A 22,005-nucleotide genomic window follows, 5' to 3' on the forward strand; every position below is an offset into this window, starting at 1 on the left:
ATAGGATCCCTTATCAGGAAACCTGATATCCAGAAAGCTCCGAATTACGGAATGGCTGTCTCCCATAGACTCCATTTTATCCAAATAATCCAAATTTTTTAAAAATGATTTCCTTTTTCTCTGTAATAATAAAACCGTAGCTTGTACTTGATCCCAACTAAGATATAATTAATCCTTATTGGAAGCAAAACCAGCCTATTTGGTTTATTTAATGTTTAAATGAATTTCTAGTAGACATAAGGCATGAAGACACAAATTACGGAAAGATCCGTTATCCGGAAAACCCCAGGTCCCGAGCATTCTGGATAACAGGTCCCATACCTGTACAAGGATTCTGCACTCTCAGTTTCAACTTTGCACTTAAGGAGCCAAACTTCAAAAAAAAATAGGAGTGCATGTAACGTTTCCCCTGGGGCTGCTATATTCTCTTCTCACGCTGCCTAATCTCATAAAAACTAAAAGCAAATGGATTTGATCTAGATGTCAGAGCTACAAGATGCTTTTTCCAGACACTGATTTCGTGCAGCTTTACAAATTTCTATTTGAAAGTTGTGCTGGGTGCACAAAATAAAACTTTGCATGTGAAAATAAATATTACCCCAATTTTTCACTTATGTCTTTCTGGGGGGGGGGGGGTTAGGTTTAGGTCACCGACTCTTTATTAGTATCTTGTCTTTGGCCCTGCAGAGCAGAATCTCTGAGTTTCATTAAAGGTAGGTGTTAGAATAGATACAATAGTTATTAAATCCCCACAGATGCTGCTGAGAAATGTATCAACTAATTGTATCAACTAAATGTAGCAAATTGTAGAAGTTCCGAATCTGCACGTGGATCACTGAGCTGCCCAACTGAAGCTTCAGGGACAGGAATGTTAATCTTTATACTTCAATTTTGGGAAAGCAATAGAAAAAAAACCCTGAACTAAAAAAAGGGGGGTTGGAAGGCAAACAAAAACTTTAATACATTTTGGGAATTCATTTATTTAAGGACAACACCTTAAAATAGTTAAATAACATGATACTAATTGGGCCTTATATATTTTACTATTGTTCCCTGTGCTAGTTGGACATAAAAATATACAAGAGCACTCTAGGACCCTGAAGTGTCCCAGACTGACTTTTTCCCCCCAGCTTTTCCATTTGGAGTTGAGGAACTGGGAGGGACCCCATCGAGGGCTCTAGCTCCTTAAACCTGCCAGCAAGAGCCAAATTCAAACAGATGCTACAACTCCTGATTGACTTGGACTGCCGTCTCACTATGTCTACAGGGAATGTATTCTCCTCCTGCGTGTGTGTTCAGAAAAGTTCTGCTGGGGAATATTCCAACCTCCTGCTTCCCTGGTGAAAGACTCTTCCCATACAGCTGGCAGCTCGGCTAGAAAAAAAAATCCCATTTTGTAGCTATCTGCTAAATAAAGGGAGAAGGGAGAGTTTGGATTAAGAATTCAAGCCCTCTCAGTGGAAACCCAACAGCTCTGTAGTGGATAAAGACCACAATCAAGTCATTATTTTGGATTATCTGTAGACACTGTACAGCAGATGTACGATGTATGACCACTGCTTTCAAAGAACGGCTGGAGACAATTAAGAGGAAGAGTTATAAGGTTAACTGTTAAGTGACGAGTTTCAATCACTTGAATGTCCATTGTGCCTGGGAATACAGAATTGCTGTCTCAGGATTTGGACTTTTGAGGCACGTGTGCATGGCACCTTCCCAAGCCTCTAGTCATATGATATCCATACACTAAAGAGACTTTGTTTCTTCTGGACATTTTTATATCATTATAAGAGAGGTTTAATGGCATTGTATCAGTGAATTGTGCCAGTGCAGTGGCACTGTTTTAGTAATGGCTGTTCACGCTCTTACAGGTTTTTCATTGGTGAGCTTGCTGAGTTTTGGCTATATGTCTTGGGACTGGGTAAAACCAGCAGTGCTTGGAGATAGTCCTGGGGATGAGCCAGCCAAACTTCAGAGAACACCATCTAGGCCACCGCACATTATATTTATCCTGACTGATGACCAAGGATTCCATGATGTGGGCTACCATGGCTCAGATATCCGGACTCCTACTTTAGATCGGTTGGCTGCAGAGGGAGTTAAACTGGAGAATTACTACATCCAGCCCATATGCACCCCTTCACGCAGTCAGCTTATTACTGGAAGGTAAGCACAGCTAATTAAATTTTGAAATAAGGATCAGAGCTACTTATATTACCTTGTAACTCACTGGACAGCATAAATGTCTCTGATGTAATCAAGTTATGAAATGATGAACTTACCTCTACTTGAATGCCACACACAGCCAAAAACATGTATTTTTATATTCAGTAAAGACAAGTCTATAGCAATTGCTACAGCAGGCAGTAGTACTCAAATGAAAAAAACACCCTTCTGCATACAATAGGATATTCTTGTTTTCCTTGACCAGTTCCAGAGTGAGGAACAATGGATATGGTTTTCCTGCTGTTCATGTGGGCAGTCCTTAAAGCGCTTGTGCCTCACTCTCTATAGAGAATCTACCACCGGAATAAGTTTGTCAACTTTGAAAAGTGGACATAATTAAATCCACTTTCTAGATGTAGACTTTTTAGAATTTCTAGTGTCAGCTGAGCTGCTTAGTCAACTAATCAAACACATGTTAGAACATAAGAACATAGAAACAAAGAAAATAGTAATTGTGGCATGTGCAAAAGTATGGACCCTAATAAGTCTTCCAGTACTTGTTGTAATATTTTGTGCCCAGTCTTCCTTTTAGGTCACCTCTAGATCTTTGTGGGCCATTTAAGATTGTGTTGCATGTTTAAAATCTACCCATAGATTTCAGTGATGTTTAAGTTTAAGAGGGCTTTGAGAGTCATTCTAAAACCTTCAGCTTGCTTTTATTGCTCATGGTGCATTTTGAAATAGTTTTAGGATCATGTTTTGTTGGAGGAGCTGGATTCCTTTTTCAGCATTAGCTTTTTGGCATCCAGACTTGGCTGATATTTTGTGGAATCATAGTTCAGTATCAGTTTGCTTCATTTCCACATACTCAATCAGTCGCCACTCAGGAGCCAATAGCTGTGGAGTGACAGCCCAATGTTTTGGGTGTCAGAGTTTTTTTTAAGCTCAATAGGTAAGAATGTCTAATGGCTATTAGGTCAGGGACGTTTCAAAACAATGGACAAGGGAAAGGGTGTCCAAGCAAGTGATGCACCAACACCATTGGTTCACTATTCAGCCAGGATCCCACTTTTTTCAATATTTGGATTTAGCCGAATTCAAGTACCTGGGTTTCAATTCTGAACCCTTAAAATCATGTGACTACATGCATCATAACGCAAATAAAGATGTTGCATTTTTCCCCGTGCGCTGGATGCGTGATTCTTTTTAACCCCTCCTTATCCTAATTTGCATATTCAAATTAGGGCCCAGATTCAGTTCAGGACTTTGCCAAATGCTTCATGAAAGATTCAGGATCCGGACAAATCCAAAAATAGTGTATTAGGTGCATCCCTAGTCCAAACTTGTGTACATGCCACAATAATTATTTTCATTGTTTAAATTAGTAAAATAAAATTATAAATCTGCATTAACATTTGCAAATATGTCCCTTGGCCAGGGGGTGCCCAAAACCTTTGCCTTCAGATGTTCCAAAACATGGTGAATTTTACTTTTTCAAAAAAATTACAGTCAAATATATCTGTATTTTTGTTCAATAAGTCACATATCGCTACAAATATTCAGTCCTCTTGCACATGCCCAATTTGTAAACTATGCAGGTTTCAAAATACTCTGTAGAAACCCAGTGTATGGACCCGCCCCTCCATTCATTGGCAGATTTTGCTTGAAGCATGTCAGTCTTCTGCAGTGCAACCAATGAATGATGTGCATGATATACCCTAGCTCCACTGTTTGGAAAGTCACTGAATGCAGTAGCTATTTAGCTAGTTATAGTTCACCAGACCCAAAACCATGTTCCATTTCAACAGTGCTCTACACCAAAAACCTTTCTGTACTATAAGCAAATTCATGGTATAGTAGTGTCTAATTGAAAAATGCAGAAGCTAAATACATCTTAATGAAGTTCTGCTATTTCGTATTTCAGCCCTTATGAATTGTACAATCCATTGAAACATATTACAGAACATGTTAATTTACAAGAAGTTGGGGCCAGTCACTTGGGGGATGGGAGATAAGCAGGCAACCGAATGAACACAATCACCTTTACTGTTAGGTAAATTGAGGTTGTCACTAAGGCAGTAACATGAGTAGGCAGCAGGAAGGAAAATGGATGAGTAAACACAGATTTCACTTCGAAAGACAACAGCTTCATTTATTGCCAGATGCTCACTCAGCGCATTGGGATCATTAGGGGGCACTGAAGTTTGACAGGCAACATATTAAGCAGAGATGCCCAAACTAAGGTCTTCTATTTACTATTGAAATACACAGATATCACCATTTTAATGCTTGATGTTGTAGTTCAACAAGAGACACAAGTTAGTAGTGTGTAGAAATGTCAAGATTCAGAGAATGTGTGTTTTCTCTGGAAACAAAAGGCTTTAGGGTGTGGGGTCTCTTTTTGTACCACATCTCTTTACCTTCCAATCACCTTTGTGCTTTTCAGTGAATTTGTGCTTTTCAGTGAATGGAATGTAAGCCTGCATCCACCATGAAAAGGGCACCCACATGCTTGCCCCTTGTCAGGGTGCCAAGGGCAGATATTAATAAAGGCTTCCCTTGTGCTCCAAAGTGTTGCACGTTCTACTTTGGGCTAGATGCTTTAAAAAAAATAAATACATAAAATAAATTAATAAGAAAAAAAATAGGCACAAGTCCTTGCACTAGGGGTAGGTACAATACAATTTATGGCATTTGCATCTATCCCGTCACAAATGACCCTTTATATGCCTTGCAGGGAGTGTAATTGGAAGAGAAATAACTCTTTGCAGTTTATCAGTGCATGGAAACGTTTATGTAGATTTCTGTTAATGTACTAAAATTAGGTATAAAATGGCCTTGAATTATTTGCATGCCTTTATTCTTAGAGGAACTAGAAGGTAGGCAGTTTTAGGCACCAATAAACCCTCCTATAGTTTTATATATCAAATAACTTCACTAGTGTTTCACTCCACTGACTCTTCATTTGCACCCTTTCCATACCCCCCAAACCCCTGGAGGGTGCTGGGATTTGTAGTACAACAAGAGCCAAAGTGCAACAACTGGGCATCCCTGCTGTAGTGTAAAAGTAAACAAGTCACCATTTATTCTTCCAGTCAGTGGTGCCAAGAATTTTCAAGAGCTATCTTGGCTTTCTTCCTATGTTTTGTTAACCATTTTGATGTTGTACAGTTACAGCGTTTCGCTGAATGCAAAACGTTTCCATTTGTTCAGGGTGAGAGAGTCAGTGAAACCTGCCGGAAGGGGTTAAGGCTTCAGAAAGAAATTATAGACCACAGGGTCTTTACTATACACAAGGACTTTACATTTAGGAGTAGTGTTTCTGCCAGGCAGAATTCCCTTAGCGCTCAGCTTCCCGGTTCCTAGAAAGAGAGAGAGAGGCTTGTGTGTACCTGGGGCTGCTCATTTTCATACATTACCTCTAGATGTATAGAATCGGAGAGAAAAGTCAGCACGTGGCAATGCCCTACTTTACACAGGCCTCTAAGGAACATATTTTTATTAGCTCCGAGTCTTATCCTTGATTTAAACAAGAACATTTATAAAGATTTATATATATATATATATATATACATATACATATACATATATATATATATATATATATATATATATATATATATATATATATATATATATATATATATATATATATATATATATAGAAAACGTAATGACGGACAGCACTCGCTTGTAATGCTCAAAAGGTATCTTTATATCAAATATTAAAAGATGACATCACCATATGTGTGCACATATAAAAGCGACGTTTCGAGCCTATATAGGCTCTTTATCAAGCCATGTGAAGCTATGGTATCAAGAACAAACATAATCCATGTGAATATTTAAGGATCATCAAAGGAAGTGACATCGCAACATATTCATTATCCTCTATACAGGGTTGATACATTGTATACTGAACAATGGTTGAATTAGATATATAACATTTGTAGAAACAGATATAGTTACAAAAATAAATACAAATTGTAGTCCTTATTAAGGCCTGCTGGATGCAGTGAATTTAACCTTTTAATCCACCATACTTCTCGTTGTTTAAGTCTAAGTTCACGATCTCCTCCCCTAACTAGGGGGGGTACATGTTCTAATATCATAAATCGTAATTGGTCCACAGTGTGCCCCTTTTCTTTAAAATGACGTGACAGTGGTAAGGCAACATTTCCCAGTTTAATGGTGGACTTATGTTGTGATATCCGTGATTTGGCCTTTTGGATAGTTTCCCCGACATAAATCATGCCGCAAGGGCAAACTATCGCATACACTACAAATTGTGATAAGCAGGTGTGGTATCCCATAATTTGAATGGACTCTCCAGTACCTGGATGTAAAAAGAATTTACCTTTGATCACATGTCGGCACTGTTTACAATCAAGACAAGGATACATCCCACTGTTGCGTTGTCCTAAAAATGTGCTTGCGGCTGGTTTACATATTGGCACTACAGTCTTATTCAATTTGGACCCTATAGTTTTCCCTCTTTTGTATGATGTCAGTGGGGGGGAAATAAATTCCTTCACCATAGGATAGGCTCTACATAGAATCGGCCAATGTTTCTGTAGGATGTCATTTATTTGTCTAGAGAGTCCACCATATTGTGTAACAAAGGTGATTCTAGGGTCCTTCACTTTTCTAGATTTTGGCTGTCCTACAGCCTTTTCGGCCTTATCCAATACTTGTGATGGATACCCCCTCTTTTTAAATTTATGTCTCATTTGTTTGATTTGGACATCCCTAATCACTGGGTCACTAACCAACCTATGGACTCGTGTTAATTGGCTGATTGGTATCGAATGCTTGGTGTGCCTAGGGTGGTTGCTATCAAAGTGTAAAATCTGATTTCGGTCAGTAGGTTTGGAATATAATTTGGTCTGTAGCCCTCCTTCTCTATAAACCAATATGTCCAAAAAAGAAATTTCTTTAACATCATGAGTTAGTGTAAATTTGATGGAGGGGTGGAAGCAATTGAGATGATCGTGGAACCGAGATAGGGAGTCAATGTCACCCCGCCATACAACAAAAATATCGTCGATATATCTCCACCAGGCCATGCAATTTAACTAAACAGGAAAGGGAGGTCATACAGACTCTAATGGAGGATACCAGGATCACAATCAAACCCTCTGATAAAGGGGGTGCGATTGTAGTCATGGATACGTCCTATTATGTTGATGAGATTTTGGGACAGTTATCTGATGGTGGAGTCTATAGGGTGCTTGAAGGGGACCCGATTGTGGGGATCTCCAAACAGATAGAACTGTTGTTAACCACCATGGTCAATAACAACATAATTTCTGATGAATTGAAAAACTACTTGACGGTTGCATTTCCACGTACACCCACACTGTATACTCTCCCAAAGATCCATAAGAATCCGATCCACCCACCAGGGCGTCCGATAGTATCGGGCATTGATTCAGTGTTTTGCCCTTTGGCAATTTTTTTGGATCGGATTCTGGGACCTTTGGTGACTAAAACTCTGTCTTATGTTAAGGACAGTGGTCATTTTTTGCAGAGACTGGATGGTCTTAATATTTCAGATGGTGAGGAAGTTATACTGGCCACATTTGATGTGTCCAGTTTATATACCTCTATACCTCATGATGAGGGTTTGAAGGCATGTGAATGGATGTTATGTGGAAGTAATCAGTATCAAGACTCACAAATTCAATTTTTTCTGGAGGCGTTAGAGATTATATTGAGACTGAATTATTTTGTTTTTCTGGAAACATTTTATTTACAGTTACGTGGAACCGCGATGGGATCTAATGTCGCCCCGTCATATGCCAATACCTTCATGGTTTGGCTTGAAGAACTATTCATATATCGTGATGCTCTCTACCAGGAACATTGCATGGCCTGGTGGAGATATATCGACGATATTTTTGTTGTATGGCGGGGTGACATTGACTCCCTATCTCGGTTCCACGATCATCTCAATTGCTTCCACCCCTCCATCAAATTTACACTAACTCATGATGTTAAAGAAATTTCTTTTTTGGACATATTGGTTTATAGAGAAGGAGGGCTACAGACCAAATTATATTCCAAACCTACTGACCGAAATCAGATTTTACACTTTGATAGCAACCACCCTAGGCACACCAAGCATTCGATACCAATCAGCCAATTAACACGAGTCCATAGGTTGGTTAGTGACCCAGTGATTAGGGATGTCCCAATCAAACAAATGAGACATAAATTTAAAAAGAGGGGGTATCCATCACAAGTATTGGATAAGGCCGAAAAGGCTGTAGGACAGCCAAAATCTAGAAAAGTGAAGGACCCTAGAATCACCTTTGTTACACAATATGGTGGACTCTCTAGACAAATAAATGACATCCTACAGAAACATTGGCCGATTCTATGTAGAGCCTATCCTATGGTGAAGGAATTTATTTCCCCCCCACTGACATCATACAAAAGAGGGAAAACTATAGGGTCCAAATTGAATAAGACTGTAGTGCCAATATGTAAACCAGCCGCAAGCACATTTTTAGGACAACGCAACAGTGGGATGTATCCTTGTCTTGATTGTAAACAGTGCCGACATGTGATCAAAGGTAAATTCTTTTTACATCCAGGTACTGGAGAGTCCATTCAAATTATGGGATACCACACCTGCTTATCACAATTTGTAGTGTATGCGATAGTTTGCCCTTGCGGCATGATTTATGTCGGGGAAACTATCCAAAAGGCCAAATCACGGATATCACAACATAAGTCCACCATTAAACTGGGAAATGTTGCCTTACCACTGTCACGTCATTTTAAAGAAAAGGGGCACACTGTGGACCAATTACGATTTATGATATTAGAACATGTACCCCCCCTAGTTAGGGGAGGAGATCGTGAACTTAGACTTAAACAACGAGAAGTATGGTGGATTAAAAGGTTAAATTCACTGCATCCAGCAGGCCTTAATAAGGACTACAATTTGTATTTATTTTTGTAACTATATCTGTTTCTACAAATGTTATATATCTAATTCAACCATTGTTCAGTATACAATGTATCAACCCTGTATAGAGGATAATGAATATGTTGCGATGTCACTTCCTTTGATGATCCTTAAATATTCACATGGATTATGTTTGTTCTTGATACCATAGCTTCACATGGCTTGATAAAGAGCCTATATAGGCTCGAAACGTCGCTTTTATATGTGCACACATATGGTGATGTCATCTTTTAATATTTGATATAAAGATACCTTTTGAGCATTACAAGCGAGTGCTGTCCGTCATTACGTTTTCTATATTGTGGAGGACCGACCGGAATCCCCAAGGGACGTGCACCGCTGAACTTGCGGTAAAGCGTGAGTGCTGTTACTACTATATATATATATATATAGAGGAAGGTCAAGCAGAGACTAGAAAACTGGGGGTAGGTAGAACAAGTTCCATGCACAGCGCCCCCTATTGTTGAGCCTTAGGCAAGTGCCTCTTCTGCATACCACTACTTCCGCCTGGGTTAGGTAATCTCATATATATTTTCACATATATTGAAAACAAATATATAATTCTAGGAAACTTTCTTATAAGATAAGAATTTGTAGTTCAACAATATTTTAATGGAGCAACACTACTGTGGAAGGTTTAGGTTTCCTTTAAACTTTCACCACATTCCAATTAATAATTATTTAAAAAAATAATGAATTGGGTTTATATATACTGTATAGAAATATAGTTTGTGTGGAAGCATAAAATTGATAGTGTGTATTTATCTGGCGTCCCTGATTGTTGCACAAAATAACAGAATAAATGGGAGCCAGCTGTTCTTGTGCAACAAAATTCAGTAAACCACATCACATTATTATTTGTTTTTCCCTGGTAAATTTTACACTCGTTGTTAACTCCAATGGCTGGAGGTTATAGAGTTTTTCTTTATAGACCTCAGTGGAGTTGCAACATCAAGGTGTTCTCAGTTTTAACTCAGGAAACTGATACACTGCTTGGGAAAATAAAATATGTTTAAAAGTAAGGATTCTAATCTCTTCATTTATATATTTATTTCAAAGTAGGGGGATTTTAACTCAGGACTGGATGGCCATGGTCTGTAACATTTTTTTATGGCTTGCAGTTTTTTAAGATAGCTTATGGGGGTCTATGTCCCACTGCTGTCTCTCACCCATAAAAGATAGCACTGTATTCAAAAAGAAAAACCAAGCAAATCTATTACAGATTTTTTTTTAGTAAAAACACCAGCAACTGGAACCACTTACAAGACATGTACTGACCAATAGCATGTACATAAAACATTAAAGGGGTTGTTTGCCTTTGAGTTAACTTTTACTATGATATAGATATTCTGAGACAACTTGCAATAGAATTTCATAAATATTTGTGGCTTTTGAGTTATTTAGCATATTATTCAGCAGCTTTCCAGTTTGCAGTTTCAGCAATGTGGTTGCTAGGGTCCAAATGACCCTAGCAACCATGCAATAAGAGACTAGGATTTTAACTGGAGAAGCCTGAACAGAAAGAAAGAAATAAGTAATAAAAAGCATCAATAACAATAAATGTGTAGCGTAAGAGAGCATTTGTTTTTTAGATGGGTTCAGTGACCCACATTTAAAGAAGAAGAAGAAGAATATACACTGGGATCCCCAGCCTAGGCTTTAAACCCTTCCCCCACCCAGGGTAGCCCCATGGTTTGCCCTAATACAATTTATTTTATATTTATACATATGTTTATGGCATTTCTATTTATGTTAGAATCTACATCTAGTGTTTGTAGAGACTGGACCCTAGATGTGGGTTTCTCTGGTGGTAGGGTTGCTACCTGTCTGTTTCGGAACCATTGCATTGTGAAACCCAAACAAAAATCTGCCCAATGCCTCTGATGTCACAAACCTGCCCCTACATGTCACAGACATAGCCCCAAATGTCAGGACTCCCTCATATGTCACATAGCCACCACCACCACTCTCTCTGCTCCAACCACTGATGTGATCAGCCTGCTCCCAAGTGTTGTATCCCACCTGTCTTGTGTTTGCCGAATGCAAAGATGGCAACCCTAGTACATGGCAAAGGCATGGACTCTACATCAGACTAGGACTGTCGATGTCACATTGTCAAGCTCTACATTAAAACATTTGACCAGTGGATTTGTAATGTGGAGTGTAATGTTATTGGCTGACATTACTCTAATTTATGTCAATATTCTAAAGATTTTAAGTCAAATATGTGTCACAATTGCACATTTATCAAGTACCAAAAATGTAAATTTGTTTTTGTAACATAAGTTTTTCATATTCTACATTTTTCCAATATACTTCACACTAAAACCATATTTGGCTACCTGTAAAAAGCATCTTTAGCATAAAAAGAGAATTTTAGATGTTTTCATGATAGTTTAGAGGTCTGTAATATTTGGTTTCCCGTATCCTAGCTGTATTTTTTATTGCCCATTGATTACTTTATTACTATGTTTATTTGATGGAAATTTGATGAATAAAGACCATACATATTTATAATGAATGAATATGTGCTTTTATGTTGGGGACTAATTCATATATAGTTGTTTTAGATATAGCCCTTCTGTTAATTCTCATTATCTCCTTTTTTCCCCCGAGGTATCAGATCCACACTGGGCTACAACACTCCATTATACGCCCGCGGCAACCCAACTGCTTGCCCCTTCATCAAGTAACATTGCCCCAAAAAATGCAAGAAGCCGGCTATTCTACTCACATGGTCGGCAAATGGCACTTGGGCTTTTATAAGAAGGAGTGCCTGCCAACACGCCGTGGCTTTGATACCTTCCTTGGCTCTTTAACAGGCAACGTGGACTATTATAGCTACGATAACTGCGATGGCCCTGGGGTGTGTGGGTTTGACCTACATGAAGGGGAAAATGTAGCTTGGGACCAGGCTGGAAAATACTCTACACTTTTGTACGCTCAACGTGTAAACCAGATCTTGGCTTCTCATAACCCCCAACAGCCTATCTTTATATATGTGGCTTTCCAGGCAGTACACACCCCGCTACAGTCCCCTCGTGAATATATTTACCCATATAGGGGGATGGGAAACGTAGCAAGACGCAAATATGCTGCCATGGTAACTTGTATGGATGCAGCAGTGAAGAACATAACCAAAGCACTGAAGAAATATGGTTACTATGCCAACAGTGTTATTGTCTTCTCATCAGATAATGGTGGTCAGACATTCTCTGGGGGGAGCAACTGGCCTTTGAGGGGTCGCAAAGGAACATACTGGGAGGGAGGTGTGAGGGGCTTAGGTTTTGTTCATAGCCCTCTTATCAAAAAGAAGAGAAGGACTAGTCGGGCTCTAATGCATATTACAGACTGGTACCCAACTTTGGTTAAGTTGGCAGGAGGAAACATTTCAAACACAGAAGGACTGGATGGTTATGACGTGTGGGGAGCCATCAGTGAGGGTAAGGAATCCCCCCGAACTGAAGTATTACATAACATTGACCCCTTGTATAACCTTGCTAAGTCAGGCTCCATAGAGGAGGGCCAAGGCATCTGGAACACAGCAGTCCAAGCATCCATCAGAGTAAAAGACTTTAAGCTCCTTACTGGAGATCCAGGTTACAGTGACTGGATACCTCCACAGACACTCACTAATTTTCCTGGCAGCTGGTGGAATCTGGAGCGCCACACTGATGGAACCCGGAAGTCCCTTTGGCTCTTTAACATCACAGCAGACCCTTTTGAGAGGCACGAGTTGTCTTCCTCAAAGCCTGAAGTTGTTAAGGAGCTTCTTGTGCGATTGGCTCATTATAACCGTACTGCTATTCCAGTTCGTTACCCTGCTGAGGACCCCAGGGGAAATCCTGAACTTAATGGGGGTGCTTGGGGCCCGTGGGCTAGCGAGGATGATGATGAAGAAGAAAATTGGATTGGGAAGGGCAGCGAATACACAAAGAATCCCAAAAAGAAGAAGTGCAAGATTTGCAAGCTGAGGTCATTCTTCAGAAAACTGAACACTCGCCTTATGTCCAACCGTATTTAAACTTTGACTCTAATACCAAAACCATATGCAATTTTTCAGGATGAAATTCTTATAAACCTCTTTTTTAAATATCATCCTGCTTTTTAAGACTAGTGTCTAAAGGGCAAATCATCAGTGCAAAAAACCCTTTGGCGAGTATGTATGATTAAATTCACAGGATAATGAGAAGGACATTAAGGATTGATGTGCAATAAAGCTGGAATATGGAGTTAATTTCTCTTGTACTAAAATAAATAAATAGGTTAATGGATTTGGGATGTGTTATCATCTTTTAGACTATTTATGGAAGGGTTAATAAACGTTAATTGTCAGTAGGGCTTCTAGAAATGTACTTCACCAAAGAGTTTCACCTCCTCTACTTAAATTTCCGGATGATTTAGTTGTACGTCATAGAAATAGCACTTACAACACAATTGCAGATGCCTCGTGTAGTCCCGTGCAGCATCCCAAACATCACTCATAGCCATTAAACCACAGACTTAGAAATGTATACATTCAGGAAATGCTGACATCTAATTTGTTTGAAGTCCATTAAAGGGACACAAAACAAATACTCCTTTTCAAAAGAAACAATTAAATTTTTAACATATTTGTAAGTCTATTTATTTGCTTTAAAAGTTCAATTGTTTTGTTTACTTGGCTTCAAACAATAACTCTTCAGACTGCTTTCAAATCAGTAAAAGACTTCCATGGGCAGCAGTGCAGCAAATAACATTCTTTCACATACAGTGAGTGAATTTGGCCTTGCTCTGTGTCTTGTAGAAATTATCTAGAATCCATGCCATAAAGCAAATATACAGTTTTATGGCAAATATACAGTTGTTTTATTACGAAATGAAAGAGGAGACAATCACATGAGGACCAAGGTATACAGTTCTCTAAATAAATAAAGTAAAGCTCATAAAGGCACATTAACTTGTAGCAGGGTGGAAAGTGAAAAAAAAACTGATGCAAACCGCCATGTTTTCCACCATGAATATAGCGTTGCCTGTTTTTAGATTTTAAACTAATAGGTGCAGAGTACAGGAAGGACCCATACACAAGTGCTTATTAAATAAACCCCAAAGGAGATGACTTTGTGCCCCAAACTGCTCTAGCACTTACTTCTGTGGTTATCTGAAATGATACTCATTTATCCTAAACAAAATGGCACATAATGCCATAATGCATTAGTAAGCATTTGAACATGTAGACTAATAGATTAATTGGCAGACACGAGGATGTGTCTGGTTTTCAGGAGGGTGAGATGTATTAGGGTAAACTGTTAATGGTTAAATATAAATGTTTGTAATGGTTAATACATATGTTTAGGTTGGCCACTAGGGGGACCTAGAGGACAACAGTTGTGAGGGAAAGTCCCCAGTGGGTGGGGAATAGTAGGTTATATAAGGGAAGATTTTAGAAAGTGATTTTTAGAGATGTGTCATGGGAAGCAAGACAAGCAGTGGGCACTGCAGCAGTAGAGTCATCTCCTGGAAGAGGTACTGAGCCTAGATAGTGTGAGGTCTAGTGGTGTAATAGTAGTGAGTGTAAATCCGTGAGGTAACTAGCATTGGTAGCTATGGCCCCAACTAGAGGTTAGTGGTCATATTGTTCCCAGCAGGAATCCCACCAGCCAGGGATTAAGAGAAAAGGCTAGATCCAGATTGAGCCGGCCTGTGAGTGTGTGTCCCCTCTGGCAGTGTGTTGTTACGGGCAATGTTCTGCAAAAGGCTGGGAGATTGAGCCCTGTGAATGTGCTGCTGTTCTACTGAAGGCCTTGACAATAAAGAGAACGTGCTTGACTACAATTCTCTCTATCTTGTGCTTTCACTAAAGGCTTTCCCCCCACATAAAAAGGTCATTGGTACATAAAGCGTTAATGGGTAATGCATGGGAGATATTTGCCCCTGTTACAAGCATCTAATGTAAGAACAGTATCCACTTAAACTGCAAATGCTTTGAATAGTGGAGTGCATATGTTTGCCTTGGCCAAGGCAAGGCTGTGGCAGGTTGTTCCATCTTTGGTGCAAAATATGTCAACATCAGTCTTAAACTGTACTTAAAAGTAATACTGCTGCTCCTGAATATGAGCTGAATATACTGGTTTTAGTCTGCAACTATCTAGTAAAATGCCGATCTAATGTGTGATGGTCATACTGGATCTTATTACACCACATTTTCTAGTATGCCTGAATCCAAATTATCTGAAAAAAATATTTAATAAAATAATAATATTGTTGAGCAATCTGATAACATTGCGGGCCCCTCAGTTATCTGGAAATAGCCAAACCAAGTTGGATGATGGTCAGCCATATTAAAGGGGGATGTTAAGCTTTAGGGCAATGACACACATGGCATTTTGTTGCACATGTTAAAACTCAGACTGCGAAGCACCTAAAATATCCTGTCATTACCAAGCACTGAAATCTCTGTGTCATGTGCAAATGGTTGCCCATATATTTTTTTGTGATTATGTGGTTTAACTGACATACCCATGGTGGTTTCAGTGTTCGGCAATGGTGCCATGCCTGCTGCTCGCTCATATCTGACCCCCTCTGCACTGATCTGCACATCAAACCCCCCTGCCACTAGTATTGATTGGTCTGCATTGCACCGCATTCTGATCACTCCCCACTGCTCTGGTCCGCTTGGCTTGCTCCCTCTCAACGCATATGCCTTTCAAAGTGTCGTACAATATTCAGAGCATGTATGGCAGGAGCCGAGCCCACCGCTAGAAGGCAAGATTGATAGAGCTGACAGAAGACAAGGATATTGGAGAAACAATATTGAAGGTGTCCAAAGTCAGCCTGCTGAACAGCTGAATAATCAGGCACAGGTAGAATTCAAATCTCCTCTACTGCAGGTTGGGTTGCCACCTGGCTGGTAAAAATGATGGTTGATCCCAATGTTATTAATAGGGAAAAATGATAAATATATAGGAAGGCCGGTATTTTTTTTCCAGAAAAGGTGGCAACCCTAACTGCAGGTGACTCATCTCCCCACACTGCCTTCCCACTGGCGAGAATATAAATTGCCGGTGGGATCGCTTCAGATTTCCGAAGTAGCCCAAAGTTGCTCTCCCCATTTGTCACCACCCTTAAAGTAAAAAGAAACTATAAACTGTATTTTTCCATTGATGTTTTTCTTCTGTGGTCAGTAGGGAACTCCCTTTTGCCTTAAGCAAGTGCAAGCTCCATATTTGAACGTAATTGTGGTTTGTGAGCGGCTTTTCTTTAACCAGCAGCCACATCAAAGCTGATACCTGTGTCAATCCATCATTGTGTGCTTGTTTGAACAGTTAAGCACCATGCTGATCTATTTGGTGGGAGAACTCACTGATTAAGTGTGAAAGGTTGCCTTAATTCATATTTTCAAACTGCTAAGAAAGCATGACTGCTATTTTAATGGTCTCTAGCCTATAAAATCTCAGTCCCATAGAGAATGTCCTTACAATACATTACAAAGAGAATAAATATATACAGTATATGTGTGTATTTATATATATAGGTGTGTGTGCTTGTGTGTGTAAAAGTGTGACTTACAGACAAAGAACAGCAATTAATTTAAGGATGCAACTTGAAATGCTAGATTGTAGGGGCGGCATGCTGTCCAGCTGCATCATAACTCTTTTTGAAGCACTGTGTGCACATTTGCAGGGGGGGAGGGTTACATAGTTACATAGTTAAATTGGGTTGAAAAAAGACAAAGTTCAACCCTTCAAGTTCAACCCCTCCAAATGAAAACCCAGCATCCATACACACACCCTTTTATACTTTACCCATATCTACACTAACTATAGAGTTTAGTATCACAATAGCCTTTGATATTATGTCTGTCCAAGAAATCATCCAAGCCATTCTTAAAGGCATTAACTGAATCAGCATCACAACATCACCCGGCAGTGCATTCCACAACCTCACTGTCCTGACTGTGAAGAACCCCCTACGTTGCTTCAAATGAAAGTTCTTTTCTTCTATTCTGAAGGGGAGGCCTCTGGTACGGTGATCCTCTTTATGGGTAAAACGGTCCCCTGCTATTTGTCTATAATGTCCTCTAATGTACTTGTAAAGTGTAATCATGTCCGCTTTCAAGCAACTTTTTTTCCAGAGAAAACAACCCCACCCTTGACAGTCTACCCTCATAATTTAAGTCTTCCATCCCTCTAACCAGTTTAGTTGCACTTAGTCTCTGCACTCTCTCTAGCTCCTTTATATCCCTCTTAAGGACTGGAGAAACTGCACTGTATACTCCAGGTGAGGCCTTACCAGGAACCTATAAAGAGGCATAATTATCTTTTCATCCCTTGAATTAATGCCCTTTTTTATGCAAGAAAGAGCATTATTTGATTTAGTAGCCACAGAATGACACTGCCCAGAATTAGACAACTTGTTATCTACAAAAACTCCTAGATCATTCTCATTTAAGGAAACTCCCAACACACTCCCATTTAATGTATAACTTGCATTTATATTATATTTGCCAAAGTGTTAAACCTTGAATTTATCAACATTGAACCTCATTCCCAACTTAGACTAATCACTCTGCAAAGTGGCAGCATCCTACATGGAACATATAGTTCTGCACAATTTAGTATCATCTGCAAAAATAGAAACAGTACTTTCAATGTCTCCAGGTCATTAAAAAACAAGTTGAAAAGCAAGGGACATAGTACAGAGCCCTGTGGTACTCCACTAACAACACTTGTCCAAATATATAATGTTTCATTTACCACCACTCTCTGTAGTCTATCTTTAAGACAGTTCTCTATCCAGGTACAAATACTATGTTCCAGGCCAACATTCCTTAATTTAACCAGTAACCTTCTGAGTGGCACTTTATCAAATACCTTAGCAAAGTCTAAGTAAATCACATCCACTGCCATCCCAGAATTGAGGTCCTTGCTTACCTTCTCATAAAAAGAAATTAAGTTAGTCTGGCAAGATATATTATGCATAAAAGCATGCTGGCACACGCTCATAGTATTATGATTTGCTATGAAGTCCAGTATCTTATCCTTTATTAAACCTTCGAAAAGCTTTCCTACCACTGATGTCAGACTAACTGGCCTATAGTTTTGAGGCTGAAGATCCTTCTTTGAATAGCGGCACCACATTAGCAATTCGCCAGTCTCTCTGCACTATGCCACATCTCAATGAATCCTGAAAAATTAAGTAAAGCGGTTTGGCAATCACAGAGCTAAGTACCCTGGGATGAATACCATCTGGCCCCTGACCTTTGTTTATCTTAACATGTTCTAGTCTCTTTTGAATTTCCTTATGTGTGAACCATGCATCATTAGTTGTATTACTAGAATTGGGACTATTAAGAAGGAAACCTTCATAAACTGGTTCCTCATTTGTGTAGAAAGATGAAAAATACGAGTTCAGACTCTGCACTTTTTTTTTGTTTTCATCAACAAGCTGACCCCCCCGCCTCTGATATTAAAGGTCCCACCCCTTCCTGCTTTATTTTCTTACTATTAAAAAAATGTTGGATTCTTTTTAATGCTTGCTGCAATATCCTTTTCCATATCAATTTTAGCTTGCCTTATAGCTTGTTTGAATGATTTATTGGCCTCCTTGTACCTTATAAATGATTTGGCTGCCCCAGCTAACTTGAAAGCCTTAAAAGCACATCTTTTCTTAGCCACCTCAACACCAACGCTTCTACTGAACCAAAAAGGTTTTGCTTTGCAACGGCATTCCTTGCTTACAAGGGGTTTATACTGACGTATATATTTATTAAGCAATATTTAAAGTCCCATTTTTGTTCTGTGTTTAACCCTGTGTAAAGCATTTCCCACTTAATATTTTGCATAGATGCCCTTATACTGTAAGGTCAATATTCCTTAACGCACAGTTATGTGCGTTATTTAAGACGCGTTTTTAAGGAACGTTTCTTCAAAGTATTTTTGCATATGTTAATCGACATATCGCAATCGTTAATTCTGCATAATCGAATCTAACATAATCTAATTCTACGGTAATCTAACCGTATCACGATATTTATAGCGATAAAAGCATAAAATAGTGCGATAATTACTGTGAAATGTAACATCTCCCAGGAGTAGGCGTTACTAAACAACATCAGATGGATTAATAGAGGGAGATGTAGTGAGGAGCTGTAGGGTAGCAATTGGAGCCTTATCTATAGCCACTAACAAATTTTCATGATACCTTGGGCAGATCCAGAATGCACTGCGTTCTGTGTCATGGAATTATATTGTTTCCCAGGGAAGTGAATGACTAGAATACTGTAAAATGAGACTTCTACTCTGCCAGTGGCACCCCGAATGTCTTAGGTGCTATAGATTGCACTAATAACGTGTGACAATATCATATGCCTTAAAATATCGCACAAAATATCGCACAAAATAACGCATGCTATAAAATACCGCACACGATTCAGCTAAAATGAATGTTAAAATATCACTTCTTAAGTTAGACAAGTGAACTTTTAGTGAATCGATCGTTAATTCTGAAAATATAAGAAGTGATAAAGTTTTTAAGGCATGCTATAAATAACACTCTTTATCGACCTTTAGTGAATAGGCCCCTTAGTGTTTTAGTTACTCCCTTATAGAATTGCTTCTGCGAAATAATCTCAAAGGAGACCATGTTATGATCACTATTCCTTAAATGCTCACCCACACAAATGTTAGAGATGAGTTCAGTATTATTAGTTATTACAAGGTCCAAAAGAGAGTTATTTCTAGTAGGTTTTTGAATGAACTGGAATAAAAAGTTGTCATTCAGCATATTTACAAACCTTTTTCTGTCTTGGCAACCCCATTACCCCAGTCAATGTCTGGATAATTGAAGTCATCCATAGCAACAACTTGACCCAGCTGTGAAGCCGCTTGTATCTGCAAGAGTAGTTGGGCTTCATACCAGTGGCGTAACTAGATATTACTGGGCCCCACAGCAAATTATTTTTTAGGCCCCCAAAATGTTTAGAGGTTGACTTGTTTCTCCAATATTTATTAAAATTGTATATGAATTAGGGCCTCGTGGGGCCCCTATACCTCCTGGGCCCCCCTGCAGCCGCAGGGTCTGCTTCCTCTATAGTTACGCCCCTGCTTCATACTCGACACTTATACAAGGTGGTTTATAGCATACACCAATGATAATTCTCTTTGTAAACTTTTGCCCAGTCAAAATCTCTACCCAGAGGGATTCTACACCCTCATCAGTGCCAGCTATGGTTATTTCTTTAGTGCATATCTTTAATTCAGGCTTTAAATACAAACACACTCCTCCACCCTTTTTAATCCCTCTGTCCTTTTTTTTTAATCACAGTCCAGTCACATGTTTCATCCCACCAGGTATCAATGGTACCAATTATATCATAAATTTTTAGGGCATGCAATTAATTCTAGGTCTCTCATTTTACCTGACAAACTCTGTGCATTTGCCAGCATATAGCTGAGGTTACTACTTTTACTTTTGAAATTTGCATTAGTTAGTGGAGAATTACATGTTAAGTGAGTATTAGTTTGTTTTCCTTGTAACAGAGGGGGCCTCCTTAGCTGGTAAACTGTATGCGGGTGCAAGAAGCAGTCGCAGATCCAAAATCATAGATCTGGGCCTGCACAGGGTACATGTTCAAGGTAGTTTGACAAGGGAATGCCTGAAAATGTATTCTAATGCTACACAGTAGCATAATGATCTGAATTATACACAGGACTTCTATTTAAAATCCATTCATTTGCGAAGGACCCACATGGGCTAGGAATTGCAGTCATAGCAGTAGCAGAAGTCCTACGGAGCATTCGGATTGGCTGTAGTCAAGTGCGTCAAAAAGATGAAAATGAACAAGGTGGAACACAATTTCCGTAGTTAGGGTTTATAGCCACATTGAAAAGTTTACTCCATCTTTGTGTTTTAAGATTGCTGCATGCCATTAGAGGGCCTTTGCTCCCACTACAGTCAATGAAACTGGTTGGCAATTTGTGAAACAAGAAGGGGGGCATTGAGCACAATTATAAAAGGAGCTGTTGGTCCTGTAAGAATCCCTCAGTAAAATAAAAAAAAGAAAGTATGATATTTACAGATATACAGTCAGGACCTAGGTCATATGTAGAATTCTCTGGTTTCATCATAATTGCCCAGTGTTCAAATGCTAAAATTTCTATAATGTAACTTTGGTGGGAGAATTACTCCATCTTTCCCTTGATATACTGGAACTGTTTATAATGTGTTACAGCATTTGGCTAAAAGGGGCTCACCTAGTGCATTAAAATGTAATACTCCATTTTATTTTCACTGATCATTTTGCTGCTTGGTTACACTGCTGGCTATGAAGTTATGAATCAGCCAGCCAGATCCTAGAAATAGGCCCCAGAAGAGCCTTTCCTAAAAAAAAGTATTGCAGCCTGTGCTGTGGCACATACTTATAGCCTTATGCTTAAATTTTCTAACGGAGATGATACAGTCTACCCTCTGCTGGCTACATGTGGGAGTGAGGTGTCTGATCACTGCACTGAATTATGAAGTGTGCATGCACCTTGACTGATTGAGGTGGGAGCCAGTTTAGAATTTGAATGCCAGTGTCAGTTGTTATGTGAAATGACTTAATGCTCCTGAATGATGAGGACAGTACTGTTAAAGAATAATGCCGAGTGAGTGCATCAGAGTATTATGATTGTAAGCATCCTGCCCAACTGCATGACTGTAAGTGTGAGCTGCAGAACGACATGATTGTGTGAGTATTTATAAAGCCAACATATTTGACTTTGTTTAGCAGAGACTACAGGGCTCATTTACAAATCAAATTGCAATTGCAAAGTGTTTGTTTAGATACAAAATTGAGCATCCTTTGTTGCACACATTCTCCCATGGTCGGACTGGGCGACGGAATG

At 39.2% G+C, this 22,005-nt stretch overlaps 1 protein-coding gene across 1 annotated transcript; it reads left to right on the top strand.

Annotated features, from left to right (window-relative positions):
• The first annotated feature begins 1,186 nt into the window (after positions 1-1,186).
• On the top strand, positions 1,187-13,754 carry arsi.S (arylsulfatase family member I S homeolog). Its single transcript, XM_018254954.2, has 2 exons — positions 1,187-2,163; positions 11,756-13,754. The coding sequence occupies exons 1-2, from the start codon at positions 1,847-1,849 to the stop codon at positions 13,161-13,163; spliced, it is 1,725 nt and encodes a 574-aa protein (XP_018110443.1). The 5' UTR covers positions 1,187-1,846; the 3' UTR covers positions 13,164-13,754.
• The last annotated feature ends 8,251 nt before the right edge of the window (positions 13,755-22,005 follow it).

Source organism: Xenopus laevis, chromosome 3S, assembly GCF_017654675.1.
Source record: "Xenopus laevis strain J_2021 chromosome 3S, Xenopus_laevis_v10.1, whole genome shotgun sequence".
Taxonomy (NCBI): Eukaryota; Metazoa; Chordata; class Amphibia; order Anura; family Pipidae; genus Xenopus; species Xenopus laevis.